Source organism: Capra hircus, chromosome 7 (assembly GCF_001704415.2).
Source record: "Capra hircus breed San Clemente chromosome 7, ASM170441v1, whole genome shotgun sequence".
In the NCBI taxonomy this organism is placed as follows: domain Eukaryota; kingdom Metazoa; phylum Chordata; class Mammalia; order Artiodactyla; family Bovidae; genus Capra; species Capra hircus.
The window spans coordinates 61,402,636-61,429,811 of record NC_030814.1 but is presented as its reverse complement, the minus strand read 5'-3'; the positions used below and the strand labels follow the sequence as shown (position 1 = coordinate 61,429,811).

The 27,176-nt window shown below is 41.6% G+C and overlaps 1 protein-coding gene across 2 annotated transcripts in view; it reads right to left on the bottom strand.

Annotated features, from left to right (window-relative positions):
• The window catches only part of KLHL3 (kelch like family member 3), a 122,629-nt gene that overhangs the window by 29,434 nt on the left and 66,019 nt on the right, over positions 1-27,176 (bottom strand). For both annotated transcript variants that reach the window (XM_005682967.3, XM_013965577.2), the window contains exons 7-8: positions 14,584-14,700; positions 2,910-3,059 (exon numbers count right to left, since the gene is read on the bottom strand). In XM_005682967.3, coding sequence (XP_005683024.1) covers positions 2,910-3,059; positions 14,584-14,700 — 267 coding nt within the window. The remainder of the gene's footprint in view (positions 1-2,909; positions 3,060-14,583; positions 14,701-27,176) is intronic.

The window sequence follows — 27,176 nt, the reverse complement described above, 5'->3', positions numbered from 1 at the left end:
AAAGAGTAGCCATGCCTTTTTTTTTAAGTCCCTACAACAGATTCAAAGGAAATCATGGTTCCAGTCGCCTGTAGAAGGCTATGTGCCCAGAAATCTAAACATTTCATTGGAAAATAAATGGTTCTCAAGGAGTAGAGGCAACATGGGGACATCTTTGGCTTCCTGAAACAAGGGGTGGACTCTGCTCAACTACAGACAAAGTATCTGGGAAGGGGCACAAGGTATGTTGCTGAGGTCGGAGGTCGGGCTATTTAGTTCAGGCCCAGACACACACTTGGCTTTGATTTTCAAAACTGTTTTTTTTGTGTGGGTGTATGTGGTAACACCCAGATGGGGAGCCTATAAAAAGGAGAGGTCACTGGCTATGGTTACCACACAAAGAAAATGGGCCAGTGATGCACCACTTCCTTAGCTCCAGAATACACTCACCGGGAAAACACATCATTACCCTGATATCAGAAAGGATGAGAAACTCAGCTTCCAAAGAGAAAAGTCACAGACAAGCAACAAGGCCAGCTGAAAACCCAGGGTGTAAGAAACAGCCTGCACACAAAACAATGCAACGGTGTACCTTAGAATCAGTATTCTTCAGAAACAAAGCTGGTGGAAATTCAGACCATAACTGAAGGTGACATTCAAGTCCATGGGAAAGAGGAAGACTATTGAATAAAATAACTTTGAGGCAACTGGCTCATGACTTACCATACAAACAAAGCTGAATTCCTACTCTCACTCCTTGCACAAAAACCAATTCTAAGTGCATCAAGCAGAAGACAGATCAATTTGACTACCTATTATTTTTTCAGGATTTCAAAATGTTATAAACAAATTTAGAGACAAACTGAAAACTAAGAAAAAAAATATTAAAATACATACAAAGACCTAAACTCTTTTAATAGCACATCTAAAAACCATTAATAAAAAAAAACATACAGTCCAACAAAAAAAAAAATGGGAAAAGGACATGAACAGAAAAGTTCCATGCCCCACCCAAAACAAATGTCAAAAATCCCATGAAACCAAGATTAACCTTACTCACAGCTAAAGAAAAGCAAACCAAAACAAGATGCCCTCTTTAAAAGGATATCTGACATATAAATGTTTAGATATCTAAAAATGGAAATTATTGAAAGGCCCATCAATATGGTTACATAAATAACAGCACATAAATAACAGTACATAAATACAATTAAATGCTGTACCCCATTACAATTTAAATGCTGGTTTTACCCATACTGATAACACTGAAGTAGTCTGTGACACTTGGTTGAGTAGACAAAAAAAGATTTCAATCTGTGTAGCAAGAGTCCATTTATCTAAAAGTGTGTGTTTTGATTTATTTGTGAATAAGTGTGCAGAGATATGTCCAGAAGAAATTCACCAAAGTGATTGTCCCTGGGTGGAGGGGTTTCAGGTGGTTTTTACTTTATTTCCAAACTGCAGTATCCTTTTAATAACCTACAATGAGCACATATTTCTATAATAAAGTTATTTTCACTTTGAAAAACACGAAGACATTTCAATGCAATATTCCAACAAAACAAAACACATCAACATGCAGTAAGGCAAATGGTCTATCAGACAGCAGTCCATGCCCTGTAGTTCCCCTTCTAGCCAGCACTGGCAACAGGCGTCAAACAGGTAGGTAAAACTCTCAGGTTTACAAAGGTGGAGCAGGTGCAAGATGGTATGGGTTCAAGAATAGGTTTGGAGGGGGAGAAAAACTCAATTCAAAATCGGGTTCTACCACATTAGCTACGTTGACTTTAGGCAAGTTCCTTAACATCTCTGGCCTTCAGCTTCCTCCTTGCTGAACTAGGATAATTACTTCTACCTTCTGTGGGATACCTTCAGTTCACTGCCTGGTGCACAGTAAGTACTCAATAATGTCAGCTGCTTCTATTATTATCTGAGACATTCACATTGCAGCCACTATGTTCTCCATGATCCGGTGTCACACAACAGAATGGAGAGAACATTGAGTCTTGGACAACATGCTTCTTGCGCCCCATGAAACCCTTCCTGGAAGCAGCAGGTGAGGAGTAAGGCAAACCACAAAGGGGAAGAAGAGGGCAAGGTGAGGGTCGACACAACCCCGGAGTTCACCTGCTTGTAATGGATGAGCCAACATGACTCACCCCTCTCCTCCACCCTTCCTCCTGGGTTGGCTGGGACCTCACCCATAGACTTCATATGTTAGGATCCTGGAAAGATGATGCAAATGCCAAGCCAGAAAGAACTTTACAGACTATATATTGCAGCATTCTTTTCATTCTGGAGGTGAGGGACCTGAGGACCGGGGAGAGAAGGGGACTCACAGGGGACCAGAGCAGCCAGCACCCAGCATAGACTCTCCATCATGGTCCCCTGCTATGCTCACCCTTCCCTCCCCCTGGCTCCCTCACATGCTTTCATTTCCCCCATTCCTTTCCCCTGCCTTATTGCCTGTCGGGCTCCTCAAGGGCCCTTCTCTCCTCTGGCAGCCCTAATTGTCTTTATTGGCTCTGTGGTGAGGGGAGAAACTAGACTAGGGCTATTCTGACTCAAAGGATGGCTTAGAGAGCGGATTGCTGTGGCCTCCACTAAGTCAAAACTTGCACAGCCATTCCTCTGCTTCCAAATGAAATAGAGCCCAAACCCTGGTGTGAAACAAGAAAGAGAGAAGAAGACAAGAGCTTGAGTTCTTCTCAAAACTCCCTGGTGACACTGCAAGTTACCTTGACACTCTTAGGAAGACCCTGGAAGAGAGAGGCACCAGCAGACTTGAGAAGAGCCAGCAGACTCCACCTCCTAGGTGCTAAACACAACTGAGATGCAGGGCAGCCATGGGTGAGCAGAGACTTGGAGGCAGGGGTGCAAGGCCATCCCCAGGTCACAGTCTCAGCTCTTGGTAGTGGGCTGGGACTTACCTTGGGCAGGCTGACTGGAGTCCTGGGCTTGGTCCTTGGGTTTTTAATCAAGAGCCTCTGATCCAGAGGGAGCAGATGGTATTTCATGGCCTCGATGAGGAAGTCCTTACAGGTGTTGTTATTCTTTATCAAAGCTTCTTCTTCAACTGTCTAAAGGTAATAACCCACAGGTGATCCCGGGGCAGAGTTCAGCCCCATTTCCTAAGCCATCTCCCTGGGCTGAGTCATTCCTGTGCTCCCACACTCATCCATTCCCACATCGCATTGTCTCAAATCCCAAGACCAAGGTCCAGAGTTATAGCCTGGTGCCCACCTCCTGCATCTCAAGAGTGCAATGGAGTAAGTGATGAAGCTCTGGCATCAAATCCCAGCTCTACCACTTACCTCCTCTGATCCTCAGTTTCCTCATCTGTAAGATGCAAGGCAGGCATATTAAAGCATCCCACAACCTCACATGTTGTATTTTCTTGTAAATGTAAATAATACAAAGACAATTTATTGTCCCTAAGGCTTCTTTCCACATGCCCCCTGACTGGAATGTATTAGGTTGGTGCAAAAGTAATTGCAGTTTTGCATTGCTGAACTTTGCTGTTTGAATTGGAATACATTCTTGGATAAATGTGGTTATGTTATATATCATTTTAATGTGCATTTCTCACTTTATATTTTCTTTGCTAATGACTAATTACTTGCTATTTATATTTATTTTAGACTATAGAAATGATGTTAGACAAAAACCAAATTTGAGTGATCTGAGATCAAAATGGGTTGTAAAGCAGTGGAGACAACTTACAACATCAACAATGCATTTGGCCTAGGAACTGCTAATGAACGTACAGTGCAGTGATCGTTCAAGAAGTTTTACAAAGGAGACAAGAGTCTTGAAGATGAGGAGCGCAGTGGCCAGCCATCGGAAGTTGACAACGACCAACTGGGAACCATCATCGAAGCTGATCCTCTTACATCTACATAAGAAGTTACTGAAGATCTCAGTGCCAACCACTTTATGGTTGTTCAGCAAATTGGAAAGGTGATAAAGCTCGATAAGTGGGTGCCTCATGAGCCGACCAAAAATATTTTTTAAAAAATCACTGCTTTGAAGTGTCGTCTTCTCTTGCTCTATACAATAACAATGAACTTCCAATAAATTTCTCAATTGGATTGTGATGTGTGATGAAAAGTGGCTTTTATATAACAACTGGCAACAACAAGCTCAGTGGTTAGACCACAAAGAAACTCCAAAGCCCTTCCCAAAGTCAAACTTGCACCAAAAACAGGTCATGGTCACTGTTTGGTAGTCTGCTGCCAGTCTGATCCACTACAGCTTTCTGAATCCTGGTGAAACCAATACATCTGAGAAGTATGCTCAGCAAATCAATGAGATGCACCCAAAAATGCAATGTCTGCAGCCAGCATTGGTCAACAGAAAGGGCCCAGTTCTTCTCCATGACAACACTCAGTCACAACCACACACCACACTACGAACACTTTCAAAGATGAACAAATTGGGCTATGAAGTTTTGCCTCATCCGCCATATTCACCAACTGACTACCACTTCTTCAAGCATCTGGACAACTTTTTGCAGGGAAAACACTGCCACCACCAGCAGGAGGCAGAAAACGCTTTCCAAGAGTTCTTTGAATCCTGAAGCATGGATTTTTACACTACAGGAATAAACAAACTTATTTCTCCCTGGCAAAAATGTGTTGATGGTAATGGTTTCTAATTTGATTAATAAAGATGTTTTGTCCAGTCACAAGACTTTTTGCCCTCTGCTCCCAGGAACCTCAGACAGCCACCCCTATGGGCACATGCCTAGGCGCTGTTCCTGCTCTGCGCTCCCTCCCTCTGCCTTTTATTTCTTAGCTGCCAAGATCTTGGAAGGCTGAATATTTCCCAGCTACTTCAGTCGTTCCTTATGTGAAGTTCAGAAGCCCCAGCATTCCGGTTACCGTTCTGTAGGTACTTTCTGATTTGGTCAGTCTTCCCTTTCATATGACTTCTAGACTGAACTCTTGGTAAGATATCTGAGTGATGATCCAGTACAATTTTTGCAAGAATGAGTCAGGATTTTCATGACCAAGTATTAGAGAAGAGAGCCTTTTTCTTCTCAGTTTCTACCTGTTGTGGCCTGAAGTTGGCTTCTGCTTTCTCAAGACTATCACTAGGCATTAACAAACACAAAACTACTTCTCAGAGCAGCTTCATAGACATTGATTTTTCAAAATTAAATAAGCATCTGGTGGACTGAAAATGTTTTATACCTGGTATTTTAAAGATATTTTGACTACAGCCAAAAGAAATCAATTCCTTCATGCTGTCTCCTTGTGGATGTCGTCATATGCCACTGGGTCATGTAGAGCACAGGCTCTGGGGGGAGGCAGACTTGTATTCGCACCTCACCTTTTCCACTTACTGCTTGTGACCTTGGACTTTGCCTATTAGGAAAACAAGCTTTGAAGCTCAGCAAAGAAGGGAAATTCATTGAGAACAGTCTGTAAAGAGATCAAGCCCTGAGCCTTTGGAGTGGGAGCACTGACTCCAAGATCCTAGACTACCAGAGAACTAACCCTAGGGAGTATCAAATAGTGAGAACTCATACAAAGGAAACACAAGCCCCAGCATCACCCAACCACCAGTAGCACCCTGTGCAGGATGCCTCATCTAAACAACAAACAAAACAAAAATACAAGCCCAATCATCAGCAGACAGGATTACCACCTCACTCAGCCTTGCCCATCAGAGGAAAAATAAACAAACAAAAACTCAGGACAAATCTCACCCTATACGAAGCTTACACAAACTACTGGACCAACCTTAGGAGGACAGAAACCAAAAGGAACAAAGAATTGAACCTTGAAGCCTGGGAAAAGGAGACCTCAAACACAATAAGTTAAAAAAAAAAAATGAAAAGGCAGAGAAATACTACACAAAAGAAGGAACAAACTAGAAACACAGAAGTCCAAATAAATGAAGAGGAAATACACAAACTACCTGAAAAAGAATTCAGAATAATAAAGATGATCAAAAACCTTGAAAACAAAATAGAAAAAAAATGCAAGAATCAATTAACAAAGACCTAGAAGAATTAAAGAATAAACATACTGAGACAGACAACACAATTACTAAAAATAAAAATACTCTAGAAGGAATCAATAGCAGAATATCTGAAGCAGAAGAACGAGTCAGTGAGCTGAAGATAAAATGGTGGAAATAACTTCTGAAGAGCAGAATAAAGTAAAAAGAATGAAAAGAACTGGGAATAGCCTCAGAGACCTCTGGGACAATATCAAACACACCAACATTCAAATTATAGGGGTCCCAGAAGAAAAGGAAAAGAAAAGGTATGAGAAAATTTTTGAAGAGATTATAGTTAAAAATTTCCCCAACATGGAAAAGGAAATAGTCAATCAAGTCCAAGAGGCACAAAGAGTCCCATACAGGATAAACCCAAGGAGAAACACACCAAGACACATACTAATCAAACTAACAAAGACTAAACACAAAGAAAGAATATTAAAAGCAGCAAGGGAAAAGCAACAAGTAACATACAAGGGAAACCCCACATGCTTAAGAGAAACCCTATACACTTTCAGCAGAAACTCTGCAGGCCCGAAGGGAATGGTAGGATATATTTAAAGTACTGAAAGGGAAAAATCTACAACCAAGATGTACCTGGCAAGGATCTCATTCAAAATTGATGGAGAAATAAAAAAGCTTTTCAGACAAGCAAACATTAAGAGAATTCAGTACCACCAAACCAGCTTTACAAGTGTTAAAGGAACTTATATACTCAAGAAATACAAGAGAAGAAAAAAGATCTACAAACTCACTCCCAAACAATTAAGAAAATGGCAATAGGAACATATATATCAATAATTACTTTAAATGTAAATGGATTAAATGTTCCAACCAAAGGACACAGACTGGCTGAATGGATACAAAAACAAGACCCATATATATGCTGTCTACAAGAAACCCACTTCAGACCTAAAGACACATATAAACTGAAAGTAGTGAGAGGATGGAAAAATACAGTCTATGCAAATGGGAAACAAGAGAAAGCTGGAATAGTAATCCTCATATCAGACAAAATAGACCTTAAAGAAGATTATAAGAGATAAGGAAGGACACTACATAATGATCAAGGGATCATTCCAAGAGGAAGACATAACAACTGTAAATATCTATGCACCCAAGGTAGGAGCACCTCAATACATAAGACAAACACTAACAGACATAAAAGGAGAAACTGGAAGTAATACAATAATAGTAGGAGACTTTGAACACCCCACCCACACCAATGGACAGATCATCAAAACAGAAAACTCATAAGGAAACACAAGTCTTAAATGAAACATTAGAGGAGATGGATCTCATTGATATCTTCAGGACATTCCATCCAAATGCAGAAGAATACACCTTCTTTTCAACTGCACATGGAACATTCTCCAGGACAGACCACATCTTGGGTCACAAATCAAACCTCAGTAGATTAAAGAAAACTGAAATTGTATCAGGCATCTTCTCTGACCACAATGCTATGAGACTAGAAATCAATTACCTGAAAAAAAAAAAAACTGTAAAAAACACAAACACACGGAGATTAAACAACACATTTCTAAATAACCAACAGGTTACTGAAGAAATAAAAAGGGAAATCAAAAACTTTTTGAAAAAAATGACAATGAAAACACGACAACTCAAAACCTAGGGGATGCACCAATAGCAGTTCTAAGAGGGAAGTTTATAGCAATACAATCCTACCTCAAGAAACAAGAAAAACATCGAATAGACAACCTAACTTTACACCTAAAACAACTGGAAAAACAGGAACAAAAAAATACCCAAAATCAGTAGAAGGAAAGAAATCATAAACATTTGAGCAAAAAGAAATATAAAAGAAATAAAAGATACAATAGTAAAGATTAATAAAACTAAAAGCTGGTTCTTTGAGAAGATAAACAAAATTGACAAACCTTTAGCCAGACTCATCAAGAGAGGAGAATCAAATCAACAAAATTAGAAATGAAAAAGGAGAGGTTATAACAGACAATGCAGAAATATAAAGGATTATCAGAGATTACTATGAACAACTATATGGCAATAAAATGGGTAATCTGGAAGAAATCAACAGATTGGTAGAAAAAGTTCAATCTTCCAAGACTGAACCAGGAAGAAATAGATATTATGAACAACCCAGTTACAAGCACCAAAACTGAATCTGTGATCAAAAATCGCCCAAAAAACAAAACCCCAAGACCAAACAGCTTCACAGGAGAATTCTATCAAACATTTAGAGAAGAGCTAATGCCTATCCTCCTAAAACTCTTTCAAAAAATTCCAGAGGAAGGAACACTTCCAAACTCATTCTATGAGGCCACCATCACCTTGATACTAAAACCAGACAAAGACAACACACAAAAAAGAAAACTACAGGCCAATATCACTGATGAACATAGATGCAAAAATCCTCAACAAAATTTAAGCAAACAGAATTCAGCAACACATCAAAAAGCTCATACACCATGATCAAGTTGGGTTTATTCCAGGAATACAAGGATTCTTCAATATGTGCAAATCAATCAATGTGATAAACCATATTAACAAATTGAAAGATAAAAACCATTTGATAATCTCAATAGATGCAGAAAAAGCCTTTGACAAAATTCAGCACCCATTTATGATTAAAACTCTTCAAAAAATGGGCATAGAAGGAACCTATCTCAACATAGTAAAGGTCATATATGATAAGCCTATAGCAAACATTATTTTCAATGGTGAAAACCTGAAAGCATTCACCCTAAGATCAGGAACAACACAAGCAAGGGTGTCCACTTTCACCACTATTATTCAACATAGTTCTGGAAGTCCTAGCTACAGCAATCAGAGAAGAAAAAGAAATAAAAGGAATCCAAATTGGAAAAAAAGAAGTAAAACTCTCACCATTTGCAGATGACATGATACTGTACACAGAAAACCCTAAAGATACTATCAGAAAATTACTAGAGCTAATCAGTGAATTTAGCAAAGTTGTGGGATACAAAATCAATACACAGAAATCACTTGCATTTCTATATGCTAACAATGAAAAATCAGAAAGAGAAATTAAGGAATCAATCCATCCACTACTGCAACAAAAAGAATTAAATATCTGGGAATAAACTTACTTAAGGAGACAAAAGAACTTTACTTAGAAAATTATGACACTAATGAAAGAAATCAAAGATGACATAAACAGATGGAGAGATAGTCCATGTTCTTAGGTAGGAAGAATCAATATTGTGAAAATGACTATACTACCAAATGCAATCTACAGATTCAATGCGATCCCTGTCAAATTATCAATGGCATTTTTCACAGAACTAGAAGAAAAAAATTTCACAATTCATATGGAAACACAAAAGACCCCAAATAGCCAAAGGAGTCTTGGAAAAGAATGGAGCTGGAGGAATCAATCTTCCTGACTTCAGATTATACTACAAAGCTACAGTCATCAAGACAGTATGGTACTGGCACAAAAACAGAAATATAGACCAATGGAACAAGATAGAAAGCCCAGAAATAAACCCATGCACCTATGAGTACCTTATTTTTGACAAAGGAGGCAAGAATGTACAATGGGGCAAAGACAGCCTCTTCAATAAATGGTGTTAGGAAAACTGGACAGCTACATGTAAAAGAATGAAATTAGAACACTTCCTAACACCACACACAAAGATAAACTCAAAATGGATTAAGACCAAAATGTAAGACTAGAAACTCTTAGAGGAAAACATAGGCAGAACACTTGATGTCATAAATCAAAGCAAGATCCTCTATGACCCACCTCCTAGAGTAATGGAAATAAAAACAAAAGTAAACAAGTAGGACCTGACTAAACTTAAAAGCTTTTGCACAGCAAAGGAAACTAAGCAAGCTGAAAAGACAACCTTCAGAATGGGAGAAAATAATAGCAAATGAAACAACTGACAAAGGATTAATTTCCAAAATATACAAGCAATTCATACAGCTCAATGCCAGAAAAACAACCAACCCAATCAAAAAGTGGGGAAAAGATGTAAATAGATATTTCTCCAAAGAAGACATACAGATGGCTAACAAACACATGAAAAGAGGCTCAACATTGCTCGTTATTAGAGAATTGCAAATCAAAACTACAATGAGATATCACACTGGTCAGAATGGCCATCATCAAAAAGTCTACAAACAATAAATGCTGGAGAGTGTGTGGAGAAAAGGGACCATTCTTGCACTATTAGTGGGAATGTAAATTGATGAAGCCACTACGGAAAATGGTATGGAGATTCCTTTAAAAACTAGGAATAAAACCACCATACGACCCAGCAGTCCTACTCCTAGGCATATACACTGAGGAAACCAAAATTGAAAATTGTATCCCATTGTTCATTGCAGCATTATTTACAATAGCTAGAATATGGAAGCAACCTAGATGTCCACTGACAGATGAATGGATAAAAAAGCTGTGGTATATATACACAATGGAATATTAATAAGCCATAAAAAGAAACACTATTTGAGTCAGTTCTGATGAGGTGGATGAACCTAGAACCTATTATACAGAGTGAATGAGTCAGAAAGAGAAAGATAAATATCATATTCTAATGTATATATACAGAATCTAGAAAAATGGTACTGAAGAATTTATTTACAGGGCAGCAATGGAGAAATAGACATAGAAAATAGACCTATGGACATGAGGAGAGGGGAGGAGAGGGTGAGATATATGGAAAGAGTAACATGGAAACTTACATTGCTATATGTAAAATAGAGAGCGAATGGGAATTTGCTGTATGGCTCAGGAAAGTCAAACAAGGACTCTGCATCAATCTAAAGGGGTGGGAATGGGCGGGAGATGGGAGGGAGGTTCAAAAGGGAGGGGATATATGTATACCTATGGCTGATTCATGTTGAAGTTTGACAGAAAACAAAATTCTGTAAAGCAATTATCCTTTAGTAAAACAATAAATTAAAAAGAAAAAAAAAAGATGTGTTTAAGCCTAGTTACAGTGATTTAAAATTCATAGTCCTAAACTAAAATTACATTTGTATCAACCTAAACTTTATAGTGTTTAAGGAAAACGGTCAGGCATTTGCGAGAAGGAAAGGGAGGGAGACAGGAAGACAGTGGGACCCAACAGCCAGCTCTTGTAGGCACGGGGTGTAATAAGGTGATGTTCATGAAGAATTCATATCCCTTTTCCTACTGTACAACCCTCAGGGAGAAGCAGCCAGTGAGGCACTCTATAACATATCAGAGCAGAAAGAATGTCTTACACTAAAGTCCCACCAACTGACCTCCACTTGGACCCCATCTAAGCTGGGATTGTGACTTCTTCATGCCTTTTTCTACAGCCAAGGACTTAAGCCTAAATATTTTATGTGCAAAGCTAAGCATGAACCATGTTGGTACCCCAAATCTCAAATCTCTGCCCTTGGGTGCAGGTCAGATTGCTACATGACATGTTTGTAAGGGGTACTGTGATCCTCGAAGGCTACTTCATGTTTTCTTTGCTGGAGTGTTTGGGAGTTATGGGTAAAGGTCACTTCCATTCAGCAGCTAACAGTCATTGAATGTCTCCTGGTTAAGCAGCTCAGTGCTGAACCTCAGGGGAGAAAATGATGAACAAAACAAGGGTTCTGACCATGAGCCCTCAGGTCTAGTCAGAGAATGAGAAGGGCCTTTCCATCTCAACTCTCTCAGCCCTGGAGTGGTCATGCACAGGCCTGGCTGAGCCTCTCCTGGGTCCTTACCTGTAACTAGGAATGGGAATGTGGCCAGGGCCATCATCTGCAGAGCAGTGTCAGAAACGCCAGGAAAAGGAGGGTCAGTGAGAACACCTGTTTCCTCTGGATGCCTCCTTCCCCACAGACGATCCCCAGGAACACTCCCTTTTCTGGGAAGGTTTTTTCTGTCCCACTGAGGGGCTAAGGCAAATTGGGACAAATCATTAAACATTTAGGGTCAGTTAAAAAAATTTTCAAGGGTGGGAGAGGATCTCTTTAAAAGCTTGGGAAGAAGGAAAAATGCATGAGTAGCGTCTTCTCCCAACGCGCTCATTCAGAGAGTACTCATGTGTGCAGAGTTTCAATCTGGGATGATGAGAAAGTTTTAGAAATGGGTATGGTGATGGTTGCAGAGCACAATGAGTGCAATTAATGCCACTATACTGTACACTTCAAATGGTTAAAAGGATGAAGTTTATATTATGCATATTTTATGACAAGAACAAATTTTTAAATAAGATATACTATGTTATACACTTGGCACAATATTTTTAAATATTTAATGAAAACCTAATAAATGTTAGCTATTTTTTAAAAAACCAACCAACAACAACAAAAAAAAACACCTCCCCTAGGAATCAATATTGGTACAGGTCTGCCCAGAGCTTTCCTTTCTCTCCTCCTCCAACAGTCATCCTCAGTGGTTAGAACTGTTTGAAGTTTCAAGGTCAAATGAGTGTTAATGAAATATCTCCTTCTGAAGCTGTTTTGGAAAAAAAAAAAAAAAAACTTAAAAAAAAGTCCCACATCACAGATCTCACGCCCATTGTCTCTGTCTTCCTTCTTCTCCAGACCTAAAAACCTGACCTTGCCCTAATAACCCAGGAACTACTTCCTAAAGTCTTCCATTAAATTTCCCTTGCAGGCACCCGATGGAGGTGGTGAGTACGGGTTCTCTAAGGCCCTTTAGCTTTCTCTAGAACCCAAGTCCACGGGCTGCCCTTGGTCCCTATGCAGGTGAGACGGTGCTGGAGGCCAAGCATCCACCTCTACAGGTGGCTGGGCCCACTCCGTGGGAGGCTTGATTCCGACACTGGGAGTTGGGGTGGGTTTGATTCCTCTGCTGAGGGGGCCTTTCCTACAGGAAGAATGTGTGGCCACCAGGGGGCAGTGGTACCATCCACGGTGTAAAACGCAGGGCACGTCTGAAGGTTATTGAGTATACACTCTGGCCCCTGGGCTTCCCTGGTGGCCAAGAAGGTAAAGAATCTGCCTGCAATACAAGAGACCTGGGTTCAATCCCTGTGTTGGGAAGACCCCTGGAGAAGGAAGCGGCAACCCATTCTAGTATTTGTGCCTAGAGTATTTCACAGACAGAGGAACCTGGCAGGCTACAGTCCACGGGATTGCAGAGTCGGACATGACTGAGCGATCAGCTCCACACCCTGAGAAGAGGGCTGAGGTTCAGACACACAGAAAACATTCCACTGACCTCTGAGGACTGTGGTCAACACTGTCACAAACTAGGACTTTACAAGGGCTGGTAAGGATACTGTCTGCCACTAGTGCCGATAGCAGCAGTGGTGTGACGAGAGTAGTAGTATCACTGAACACTGGGTTGTAGGCTTTACATGATGTATCTCATTTGATCCTCAAATGATCCTAGAAGGGCAGGGGCTCTTTTCACCAGATGAGAAGGCAGAGGCTTAAAAAGGTTGAGGATTTACCCAGCGTCTTATGGTCAAGAAGTGACAGAGCTCTGCTGCTGGATACTGAACCTCCTCTTATCCTTGCTTTACGCCTGCCATTCCTCCCAGAGGCTTCCTGAGAATGGCTGAGCTGGCCTTCTGCCTTGGCACTTGTCGTTTATCTAGTAAGTTTTATCTTCTGCCTGCTTGGAAAACATCTAATGCCATTTATGCTACAAAGTCAGTTGTGTAATGCACAAACAGAACAGAGAGTATTAAAGATGGTGTCTGCTTAGGGAAGGTGGGGTGCTCTGGAGCCAGACAGACATGGATTTGAATCCTGACCCTGCCACCTACCTATTAGCTGGAGACCCCGCATAAATCCCAACCTCCATAAGCCTCAAAGCCCACATTTGTAAAAAGAGGGTTATAACCTCTGCTCACAGGGTTGTTATAGGATTAAATGAAAAAACGTGGTGCCATGTTTTAGAGGAAGCAGTGTGTGCTCACTCAGTCATGTCCGACTCTCTGCGACCCCACGGAATGGGCCTACCAGGCTCCTCTGTCCATGGGGATTCTCCAGGCAAGAATACTGGAGTGGATAGCCATGCCCTCCCACAGGGGATCTACCTGACCCAGGAATCGAACCCACATCTCCTGTGTCTCCTACATTGGCAGGCGAATTCGTTACCACTGAGCCACCTGGCAAGCCCATATATGCAGTATGTATTCCAGGCAGCTATGAAGAGCTGGTTTTTATGTCCTGAATTAGGCCCCAAGTTGCCTAACATGAAGCAAAAAGGGAACATAGAAACATGAACATAGAAATGACCCTCCTAGCTGAAGTCCTATACAACAAAAGCAGCTAACTTCTGTTGAACATGTGTTGTCCCTGGGCTCCATGCTAAACACCTGAACTACATACTTACAACTCCTTTGGTCCTCATAACAACCCTACCTGGCTGTAGTACAATTTCCCTGCTAGAGAAAAAGAAACTGAGACTCAAAGCTAAGAAGTGGGAGAGGAGGAACTAAACCTAAGTGTCTCATTCTCAAACCTATGCTCTTAAACCTTACACTAACACATCCTCACACTGAGGATCAGTGGGTCAGTGCCCTCACTCCACACCAAAGACCCATGGAACTCCTCACCAATCCATACAACCAGTGTTGCCCACTGCTACTCCTAGAGGCCGGGGTGACCAGGGAAGCACTTGATTCTTCACGCAGCACTCACCTGGACGAGGTAATCCCTTGGCAAGAGAGGGAGACGGACATGTTCCATCAGTTTTGCCATGTGCTCTAAACGGGTCTCCTTCTCATAATTGATCCATGAAATCACAGCTTCAAATACCTGTAAGGAAAACCGAAATAGGGAACTTTAGCAAAGGATAATAACTTTAAAATAGCTTTCAAACAATCTCTTCAACCTTAAAAAAGAAAGAAAAGTTACAAGTCATCCACAAAGGCATTTAACCTAAGGTCTAATATTGAAAATATTAATAAAAACAGAATATATTTACTACCTGATGTCATGTCAGAGAGTACTCTCTCTGCCTCCCTCACACACACACACACACACACACACACACACACACACACACACACAAACCTGCTGCCCCAAACATAGAATCATCCAGGTTCATTGCAAAATAAAAATCAATTCCAACAGTTACCCCAGGGTGGAAATGCAGAGAAATAACTTTGAATCAAATTTTACAAAGTCTTCCCAAGAGGACCAGAAGCCCTGGGGGCAATGTCTTCATCACACAAACCCTTCTCTTCATCTATTTCCCATGTTCATTTAACGCAGAACAAAAACTATAAAGATGTCCCCCACAAAAGTTGGTAATAATGGTGAACTGATGACCAACCTAGATAGTATATACAAAAGCAGAGACATTACTTTGCCAACTAAGGTCCATCTAGTCAAGGCTATGGCTTTTCCAGTGGTCATGTATGGATGTGAGAGTTGGACTGTGAAGAAAGCTGAGCACCGAAGAATTGATGCTTTTGAACTGTGGTGTTGGAGAAGACTCTTGAGAGTCCCTTGGACTGCAAGGAGATCCAACCAGTCCATTCTGAAGGAGATCAACCCTGGGATTTCTTTGGAAGGAATGATGCTAAAGCTGAAACTCCAGTACTTTGGTCACCTCATGCGAAGAGTTGACTCATTGGAAAAGACTCTGATGCTGGGAGGGATTGGGGGCAGGAGGAGAAGGGGATGACAGAGGATGAGATGGCTGGATGGCATCACTGACTCGATGGACGCGAGTCTGAGTGAACTCCGGGAGTTGGTGATGGACCCGGAGGCCTGGCGTGCTGCGATTCATGGGGTCGCAAAGAGCTGGACACGACTGAGTGACTGAACTGAACTGAACTGATGACAGAGAATGGCAAAAATTTCTCCTTGGGTTGAACCTTTCCTTCGAGGAGAGATTTCATTTCTATACAAATCAAAACAGGTCTTGGAACCAAAAAGGGGAATCTATGGTTTGACTGTTTGCCTTACTCAAGGTTAAGTTCAGATTCAAACCCTGCACCACCATACACACAGACACGCATAAACGTCAGCATTGGTAAGACAGCAGGGAAACCACCACTGTTTGTGGAAGCTTAATTAACATGGCTTTTTAAGAGGGGAAGGAAGAATTTGGCAATAGCAATCAAAAATTCAAATGTGCATATCTTTGACCTAGAAATATAACTTCCAGAGCTCTAGTCAACAAAAATATTTACACAAGTGGTGCAAGAATATGTGTTCCAAGATGTTTGCTGCAGGATTTTTGTAAGAGGATAAAGAAACTATCTGAAGTCCACTAGTGGAGAAATTATTAAACTAGTTTTGACATGGGATATTTTCAGCTGTTAAAAACAATAATAACAACAACTAATAATAAGACCAAACACTTTCTTGTGCCAGAAAGCAAGAAAGTACTCAAAGATCAAAGTGACACAACAGACAGACCAGAGCGAGCTGGACAGGGCTTTTTCACTGCCAACATTGGGGACAATTTAAACATCTAACAGGATAATGAATAAGTAATTCAGCGCTGACTGGGAAGGGGCCAAAGAAAACTTTTGGTGATAATGGATAGTTTCTATATCTGGATAGAGAGGGAGCTATATAGGCAAGTGCATTTGTCAAAACTAATCAAATCTTACACTTAATATCTATACATTTCACTGTCTGTAAATCATACCTCATTTAAAATATATTTAGTTAAAAGAAAAAGATAGCAATGAACCAAAACCCAAAGAATAAAAAGAATCTATACTTAAAAAAGTATGGGAAGGCTGCTCTTCACAGAAAAGTGCCAGCTAATAAGGTAAAAGCACAGAATTAAAAAAACATCACTTTGCAACCACAGATATAATAACTGATTCAGCCAGTGTCGCCCACAGATGCTGAGACCATTGGGTGAAAAGTTGTTGGGAACAAGATATCCACAGTTCCCAAGCGTCATCTGACAGAATACTTATCAATCACACAGGGAGCATGGGGGAGATTCAGACTGGCTGATCTGACAGATACCACCTTTACCAAGTGGTCAAAGTTAACACCACTAGTAAACAGGCCAAATTTATACTACACTCCTGAACGCGACTTAATGAGAGGGAATCAGCATTCTCTATGCAGTAGTCTTTCTAAAACGTTAAACCTGAACCTTATAGCAAAGAAATAGACAACTGCATGTGTGGGACACTCTTCAACATAAGTGTCCTGGATTCCTCAAAACTGTTAGCATTGGGGACTTCCCTGGCCATCCAGGGGGGACACAGGCTCAAACCCTCGTGTGGGAAGACTTCACATGCTGAGGGGCAACTAAGCCTGTGCTCTGTAGCACAACTACAGAGCCCATGTGCCCAGAGCCTGGGGTCCACAAGGGAAGCCACCACAATGAGTAGCCCATGAACCACAACTAGAGAGCAGCCCCCACTTGCCACAACTAGAGAAAGCCCAAGTGCAGCAACAAAGACCTAGTATAGTCAAAAATAAATAAACAAAAAAATTTTAATTGCCATTTTAAAAAGCTGTTAGCATTATGAAAGACACTAAAAAAGGCATGGAAACAGAAGATCCCCTGGAGAAGGAAATGGCAACCCACTCCAGTATTCTTGCCGGGGAAATCCCAAGGACAGAGGAGCCTGACAGACTACAGTCCATGGGGCCTCAAAGAGCTGGTCATGACAGCATGCACGCTTAATCTTCTTCTTCAGAGACTTAGAACTAAATGCAAGGCATGATCCTTATTCGGTCATGGATTAAAAAGAAACAACCATGAAAGACTTTTTTTGAGACTGTTAGGAAATTTGAATGCCGACTGTATATTAGAAAATATTATTGTGTCAGTGTTACATTTGTTTGGTATGATTATGGTTTTATGGCTCAGAAGGAGAATTTCCTTGTTCTTAGGAAGGGCAAGCTAAAATACTTAAGGGTAAAGTGTCATAATGTCTACAATTTATTGTCAAAAATAAAAATTAAATATTTAACAAAATAAAAGATTATAGAGAGAAAGAGAGAAAGCAAATGAAGCACAATGTTAACAAATGGTGAATCTAGGTAAAGAATATATGAATGTTCGTTCTTTTCCAACTTTACCATAGGTTTGAAATTTTTCAAAATAAAAAGTGGAAGGGAGAAGGAAAAAAAAAATCCTAAGAGAAAAGGTAAACACTACAGAAAAATTTACAGTTTCAAAATTCACAATTTGAAATGAAAGCTGTATCTCCCAGTGTGGGTTAAAAACCTCCAATTTTTCTTATTCTAATTGTGTATTTGTGTGTATTGATATGTTACTAACGCTTTGGCCCTATTTCCTAAACATGTACTTAAGTCAGGCTGAGAATACTCGGATTGGATGAGATATCAGAAAGGAATCCATCAGAAAGAAGAGAAGGAAGAAAGATGAGTGGAATGGAACAGAAGGGAAGGCGCAGTATACATGTGTAGTTTGCTCTCATTTCTATATAAAATAACCTACATGTGTACAAACACAGACATACACGTCACGGAAATCCTCCTCGTCTAGTTCATTTCTAAAAATTATTAACTCTCACGTAGCTATGTGTCTCAACCTTATTGCATTATTCTGTAAATAATTGCGTGTTTCTTCAATTAACCCTTAAGATTCATGAGAACAGGGACCTTGTCTTACTTGTTGGCACATAATACACATTCAAATGTATTTAAAGAATGAATGGACAAAAGAGTTCAGAATGAGCTTGTAAGCAGGCCGGAGCAGGCAGCAGGGTTAGGGAAGCAGAGCCAGGCCCTAGAACCAAAGGATGCCAGAGACGCCTGGCTTTGCTGAGTTAGGTGATGGACAGCTACACCTGCTCTGTTGTGCACACTGCCTTCCTCTTCCCTTTACTGGACTGTGATTTCTACGGGGTGAGAAGGGTATCAGCTCTGTCTCTGCACTTCCTGCCACCAAGCACAGTGCCAGGCACAGAGCTCATGGCCGGATGAGAACGCTTTCCTAAAGAATGAACAGCAGGGCCTTGAGTAGGTAGGATTTGCTGATCACACCGTTCTGTCAATCAGCATAGTTTTTGTTATAGAAGCTGCAATGCAGGCTGAGTCTAATGAAGTCGATATTTAACCTTATCTTTATTTTTGGCTTGACTTGTCTAACTGGTTCCGCTCAGTTGCACTGTTTACCTACTCAGCTGTGAAAGCCACAGCACTTGGCAGCAACAGTGACCTTCTCCACAGCTAGAGGAGGTCGCATACTTTTTTCATTTAGATGCCATATTTGGAAAATAAGCAAATGAACTTCAACTAGCCTATGGGCCTACAATCGTTCCCAACAGTCCCTGCTGTCAAAGGAGTGGCCAAGGCAAAGGGGCAACAAGTAGAAGCAGCAGCAGCTCATGTCTAGCAGCAGCTCGTGCCCAGCACCACACTCTCCAGAAACACCATAACCCCGGACTCTCCTGACGGCCAGTGAGTATACACTCCGGCCCATACTGAGTCACTCACTCAAGTCCAGAGCCAGAAAGCAGCAGAGCTAGGTCCACATACTCCCATCTCTAATGCTCAGACTCTTTCCCGTTATTCTCAGTAGCTACCCAGTTGGCAAACCTCAGCCCACAGGCCACATGCACCTGTTTTTGTAAATAAAATTTTCTTGGAACACAGCCATGCTCACTCATTACAAATCATCTACGGCTGCTTTCACACTTTAATAGCAGAGCTGAATTGAGAGGCTGTGGCCCACAAAGCCTAAAATATTTACTCTCTGGCCCTTTAAAGGAAAACTGCATAAAGCCCTGGTCTCTTAGATCTAAGCAGCAACCCTGTGGCTTCAATCATGGGACAGGGTAATGTCTACTTAGATGAAAACTTTTTTTTTTTTTGTGGGCCCCATGATGAAATAACCAGTTGCCCCCAAGGCATACTTAGTGTTTCACTTTTAGACAAAGAAAGTGAAAGTCACTCAGTCGTGTCTGACTCTTTGCAACCCCAAGAACTATACGGTCCATGGAATTCTCCAGGCCAGAATACTGAAGTGGGTAGCCTTTCCCTTTTCTAGGGGATCTTCCCTATCCAGGGATCGAACCCAGGTCTCCCGCATTGCAGGCGGATTCTTTACCAGCTGAACCACAAGGGAAGTCCATAGCATCATTTCCTCACTGCTTCATGTTTCAGAACCAATTTTTTGAGTGCTACAAGGTTGCTACATGGAAAGAAGATGGAGAAAATCAGATTTCATAGTCCTCAGCTCATACCTCTGATGGAAGCACAAGCCTTGGTCAGAAAACACTAGATGAACCTGATCCTTCCACTCTACCCTCTAAGTTATAGAGGGAGCCAAGCCAGACGTACCTGTATACTGAGCAAAGAGGGTAGCCCTGGGGCACTCTGCCCTGCTTGATTCATGCTGACGTATGGCAGAAACCCAACACAATGTTGTAAAGCAATTATCCTCCAATTAAAAATAAAAAAATTAAAAGAAAAATAATGTGTTCTGAGAATGAAGAGGGGGACTCAGATTAAAATAGGGCAGGGCAGTGACTTGGCAAGGGGAAAGGTCCAGTTAAGGGTGATTCTCACCCAAACACGGGATGAGGAAATAAGCTAGCTTTGAGAACATCAGGGGAAAATCTATATTCCTACATGGACCAGATTTGCTACTCAAGATTGAGAAGGACTAATTTCAGCAATAACAGCAGGCACAGTCCTGAGCATTTTACATGTATGACCTCATTTAGTCCACCCTAGACTCTGTGAAGGAGGTACCACTGCTCTCATTTTATAGATGAGAAAACAGCCTTAGAGAGGCTGGCAACCTGCGCATGACCCTTCTGCCAGGAAGCAGTGGATCTGAGACATGGACTCACCTCTAATGCCAAAAATTCAGGTTTAACATTATGCAATATAGCATCTCAGAGGCACAATTATTTGAAAAACCTGGGCATACTGTGGAGCTGGGAAACTATGTTTCTAAATCCAAATTCCTAACTGCACTCTCCCTGTCATCCTAGAACATCCCCTGGTACATTTTTCTTTCCTAGGGACTGAGCCAATAGCATTTGCCAAATGCACTGCCATGATTTTAAATCAAGAAGACAGCACTTCCAATGTGATACACACACACACACACACACACACACACACACACACACACACAGAATATGAATCAGCCATAAAAGAGTGAAATTTGCGACAACATGGATGGATCTAGAGGATATTATGCTTGGTGAAATGTCAGAGAATGACAAATTCCGTATCATCTCACTTATATATGGAGTCTAAAAGACAAAAAAGCAAATGACCAAACAAGACAAAATGAAAACAGACTCACAGACAGAGAATAAGCATATGGTTGCCAGACAGAAGGAGGGCGGAGGGATGGGTAAAACAGGCGAAGGGTACCAAGAGGTATAAACTTCCAACTATAAAATAAGTCATGGAGAGGCAATATACAGCATAAACAATACAGTCAATAATATTGTAATAAGTGTGTGGGGACAGACAGGTACTAGACTTAATGTGATCATTTCATAATGCATTTCAGTGTCAAATCGCTATGATGTACACCTAAAACTAACAAAATATTGTATGTCAACTATATTTTAATAAAAACCTTTTAAACTTCAATAAGATTACTTTAAAAAAAAAAAAAAAAAGACAAGACAGCATATCCAGACACAAGAGTGATTCTGTCACACTTCTGTGCTCTTTCTCAAACCAAAACTTAACAAGAGGTGTGTTGTCCATATTCCCACTCCTTGCCACACACAGCATGGGACACAGCTGGGAGCAGTGATGGGCTGGAGCTGGTCGCAATTCAGTGTCTAGTGACACTACCTTGGTGGAAATATTTACACCATGGAAATTAGCAAAGGGATCAGCAAACAAACCAAAGCTCTTGGGATTCTTTATTGGAGAGCCAACTGCTAAACATTTACCAGCATATCACTGGTCTGAAGGCTCCCCAGACTCTAGGAAAACCTCATCTAGTCGCCCTCATCTCTCAGATAGTATCATCATCTTAAGGTTCGACACTGAAAAAGCTCTTTCTTGTAGTTGTTTCATTTCAGACCCACAACAGTTCTGTGAAACAGCTAGGGACACTCACAAAAAGAGAACTTGAGGTTAGACAGTGAGAAAGTGGTCTACCCAGTCATGACGTCAGGGCAGCAATCACAACTACTGCTTTCAGTCTGCGCTTTCACAGCACCCTGTGCTCACGAGCCGCATATTTGTTTGCATGTGTGTTTGACAATCTCTGTCTCCCTCCATGTAACTGTAAGTTCCATGAGGCCAAGAATCTTGTTGTTTATCTGTTCATCAATGTCTCTCCTGTGGCTAACATAGTATCTGTCACACAGAAAGCACTCAAGAAATATTTCTTGAGAGAATGGATAGATTAATCAAAGCAGGAATGACTAGGCACATGGTTCTTTCTCTTTCTCCAACAGCACACTGCCAGAAATCTGACTTCATATAAACAAAAACAATGACAAAACTATAACAATAACAGCACCTTGCCTGGAAATTGTTCTCCAGGTTTCCACTACTGTCCACAGCCAGCAAAAGACTTCCACTATGATTCACTAGACAAAGGATACGGGAAAGGACTGAAGCACAATGGTTGGACACAAAGGCCTCCAAGCTGACAGACTACTTCAGCTGTACTGATCCTACACATGACGGGAACATGACCCAAGGAGGGACAACAACGTCTAGCCAACACGGCATACTGAGCTGACTTAGAAGGAATCTTCCCCTATAGCTCTAAACACATGAAAAAATGGTATAAAACCAAAAAATAGATTTGAGCCATACTCAGAAGCAAGAGGTAAAGGCTGAGTGCTTTAAATAACAAAGGATTTAAGTCTGGGAGCTGAATGAAAGCTGAGACCAAAATGACTCACGGGCTTGTAGAATTCCGATATGGGCTTTAATGGTTCAGGACAAGTATCCCATCAGGTTGAATGTGTAGGCCACAGGCTCCTTGAGGACAGTGTAGCCTCATCTGTAAAACCAGCAATAGATGAACTCCAACCATCTGCTATGGGAAAGTGGAAGGAAGTTCACCATCTCCTATGGCCTGGGGAGTGAAAACTTCACCTTCAAGAAACCAGAACCCAAGGCTCATGTCACATACAGATGTGGGGGTTGAATTACTACTATCCAGGTGGTATAAGAGGTACTCAAGACAAAAATATAAAAACTATTTCCAAACCAGTAAATTTGTTCTAGAAGGAGCACCTTCACAGCCCAGGATAACCCAGACTCCCATGGATATAACACCCTCTGAAGATGGTCTCACCATCAAAAAATACAGATCACTAATGAAATGAAAATTGACAGATGCAATAATCAAAAATTATTTGGGGCAACCAAAGAAAGGTGGCTTCCTTAATGTGTTCCTCAAAATACTAGAAGCCAGAGACATTCTATAGTAAAGAGGTTCTAGGACCCAAAAGAGTCTGGGGAGCACATCATATACAACTACAAATCCCTTTTAGAGATTCACGATCCTCATCAATATACAAACGCTCAGAGAAGTCCCACAGTTTCTCAACCTGGTTCCTTTGTTTTAGCCACTGTCTCCCAGATGCACCTCACTTGAACACTTTTTTTTTTTTTTTAACCTAAAACTATCTCATACCATTAGGTTTTATAGCATGCAGTTGGGTAAACACTGGCCTAAAGAAGAAAGCCCTCACTTCCTAACCTTCTCCACAACCCCTACTCCCTTCCCAGCCTTATCTTCCAGTTTCCTCATCAAAAATCCTTGATTTGCATTACACAAATTATTTTCCCCTCAGTAAGTTATTTCAAACTTTCATGCCTATATTCCTACAATTCCTTCAACCTGAATAGATTTCCAAAAACCCAACTTTTCATTCTCCAAGTTTTAGTTCAGATATTCCCTATCCTATGAGGCCTTTCCTATCCCCCAAATTTGGAATAAAATACTCTAGGGTGCTTTCCTTGAACTTTGATTACAGCCAGCTACTTTTCTCAGCCACATTATCAGTCTGTCTGCCCACCAGACTGCAAGCTCTTTCCTCTTTTTTTGGCCATGCCTCACAGCTTACAGGAACCCACCAGGGACTGAACCTGGGCCACAACAGTGAAAGCCCAGAATGCTAACCACTAGGCAACCAGGGAACTCCTCCAAAGTTCTTGAATGGTAATAACTAAGGGTCTCCCCATCAGGGTGGAGGTTCCTTAATAAAAAGCAGGGCAGCAGACACAGTCAGCTTCAAATCATAGAACCATCTACTGTAAATAAGCCTCAGGTTCCTCCTCTGCAAAATGGCCTTGCGAGTTGTTTTAAGAATTAGAATGATGTGCAAAACAGTACTCTGGGCAAAAGAAGTCAGGCACAAAAGCATGCAAGATTCCATTTATACAAAGCTTAAAAGCTGATAAAACTGATCTGTAAGAAGTCAAATAGTAGTTTGGCTTCTTGAAGTGGGAGGTAGTGACTGGAAGGAAGACCCTGGAGTTCTGTTTCTTGATCCAGATGCTGGCTTTGTAAAAGTTGAGCCGTGCACTTTGCATTTGCTCATGTCTCTGAGCTTACTGCAACTTAAACACCCTTTTTTAACAGTGTGTGAAATAATCACAGTGAGCAGTCAAGGTAAGTTTTTGGTCGTAGTGTGGCAGTACTCCAGTCACAGGTGCTTAGTGAACTGTGCTCTCAGAGAAGAACAGTAAAAAGAGTATCACTGACTCAGGCCAGATCATTGTTTGCAGGCTGAGAATTTGGCAGGTCTAATGCTGACCTCAGAGGGTGGTAAGGCTGCCAAGAGGCCAGCCTAAGCATAGGATATACTTGCTTGGTCCCTGGATGATGCCTTGCCAGCAAGCACTCAAGCCCAGCCTACTGGCCAGGGAGCTCCTGCCTGTACCCCAGACCCATCCCTGGAGAGGCCAGGAATTCAGACATGAGGGCTGCTGCTGCTGCCAAGTCACTTCAGTAGTGTCCGACTCTGTGCGACCCCAGAGACGGCATCCCACCAGACTCCCCCATCCCTGGGATTCCCCAGGCAAGAACACTGGAGTGGGTTGCCATTTCCTTCTCCAATGCATGAAAGTGAAAAGTGAAAGTGAAGTCGCTCAGTCATGTCTGACTCTTAGCAACCCCGTGGACTGTAGCCTACCAGGCTCCTCCATCCATGGGATTTTCCAGGCAAGAGTACTGGAGTGGGGTGCCATTGCCTTCTCCAAGACAGGAGGGCACACAACACTAAAGACCCCAGGAGACAAGGTCCAATTCTTTCCAGGAAATACAATATCAGAATTTGGCCCCTGATGATAGTTTTAGGAGATAATAGTACATAAAATGTGATCATGCAGAAAGAAACAAATCTGTACTTCTCTTTCTAACACACACTTGACACTAATCTAATTTTTTGAAGAGATCCAACCAATTTCTTGCTGACCTATACCTGAAATGTGGGTCATTTTTCTGTTAGTTCTCACTCTGAAAAGGCTCAACAGAGTTTCATAAGGAGTGGAAATCTTGAGAAGTAGAAACATATTTACCAGCTGAAAATACAAAGATTCAGAAAAGTCTAGTACACAGAAATTCAGTGGTCAAACTACAGTAGAACTTGGTCATATCCCTTCTCCTCACAGTATGTGTGTCCCAGAAGCTTGCTTACCCTGCCCCTGGGTCAACAAGGCTGCATGCGGTGACAGTTGAACTTTGTGTCTCAAAGGGAATGCGAGAAACAGGCTATCTGCTCACAGGATTAGCTCTACCCACTGAGACACCTCCCATCAGAAAGACTCAGGTGACTAGGAGGGGCTTGCTTCTCTGCGTCATTCCTCTACCTGAGCAAGGATGGGGGGCGGGGGTGTGATCACAAAGAACTAGAGATTCTGTGATCCCTACCACATCCATTTGTCCTCTCTCAAATAACAGGAATTTTAAAAACAAAAACTACAAGGAGGAAAAACAGGAGAGAAAATGGCAAAGATCCATGCCCCTGTCTGACCTCTAGTTCCCACATTTGTCCTTATTCTCTAGAAAAATATTAAAATTGTCTCCATAATCTCAGCTGGCTCAGGGCAGAGTCCAACCGCAGTCTGCCTTGTCACTTGTTCAGGAAATGTCTGCTGAGCACTTCCTAGTGCCTCCCAGGGCTCTGCGTCAGGACTGTGTGTGACACACAGATGGCTAAGGCACCCTCATAGCCCTCAAGGAGCTTGAGCATAGTAGAAGAGATGAGGCTTGGGCAAAAGCAAGTGCTCATGAGGAAAAACAGCACCTGAATTCTGGGAGAGGCCCAGACGGTGCTGGGGATGATGGACCAAAAGACAGCTACCAGCCTAGCTCCTACCAGGCACAGGTCATGCCAACCACCCAGACCACCAAAGGGCCTGGGAACAGCTTCCCCTTGAGAAAGGCCCCAATCAATGGGTACATGTATCATCTCATTTCATCCCTAGAACACCACCATAAGATAGATACTATACTATCATCAACCCCCCTTTCACAGATGAGAAAACTGAGATTTAGAAGGGCTCTTTTATTCATTCATTCAACAAACATTTTTTGTATCTACCAAGGACCTGATGGGCTTCTCTGGTGGCTCAGATAGTAAAGAATCTACCAGCAATGTGGGAGACCTGGGTTCAGTCCCTGGGTTGGGAAGATCCCCTGGAGAAGGGCATGGCAACCCACTCCAGTATTCTTGCTGGGAGAATCCCCATGGACAGAGGAGCCTGGCGGGCTACAGTTCGTGGGGTTGGAAAGAGTCAGACACGAATGAGCGACTAAGCACACAGCACACAAGGACCTGATGCCACTCTAGCAGTAACCATACGACAGACAAAATTCCTGATTATTATGGTGTATGTGTTCTGATAGGAGATAACTTGTTCAAGGTTGCTCAGCTTGTTAAAGTAGTGGAGCCAGGATCAAATTCAGTTATTCTGGCTGAAGAACCTATACTTTCAAACTTCCAGCAAACAAGCTGTCTGGGCCCAGCCACAGACACTGAAAATCATCATTAATAGCAAAATACCACATTTCCTCTATTTCAAGATGCATAGTTGTAAGACACATCTGAAACCTGGCTGCATTTTATAATATATGTTGAAAGAAACTTGCAGGCTGCAAGTAGAGAAGTAAACTGAAAAACTGGTATAACTGATACTGCTGTTCAAGTGTGAATTTTGCTGAATACAGGTTATTTGATTGTCAATGCAACTGAATTTTCTGCAGATGCTAACATTACATATAGCTGGATTTTAACTTAACTGACGATCCCTGATACTGCTTTGAATACACTCAAAAAATTTTGCTATAACACAATATTGCAAGAAAAAGCCATTGTGCATGTAAGAAA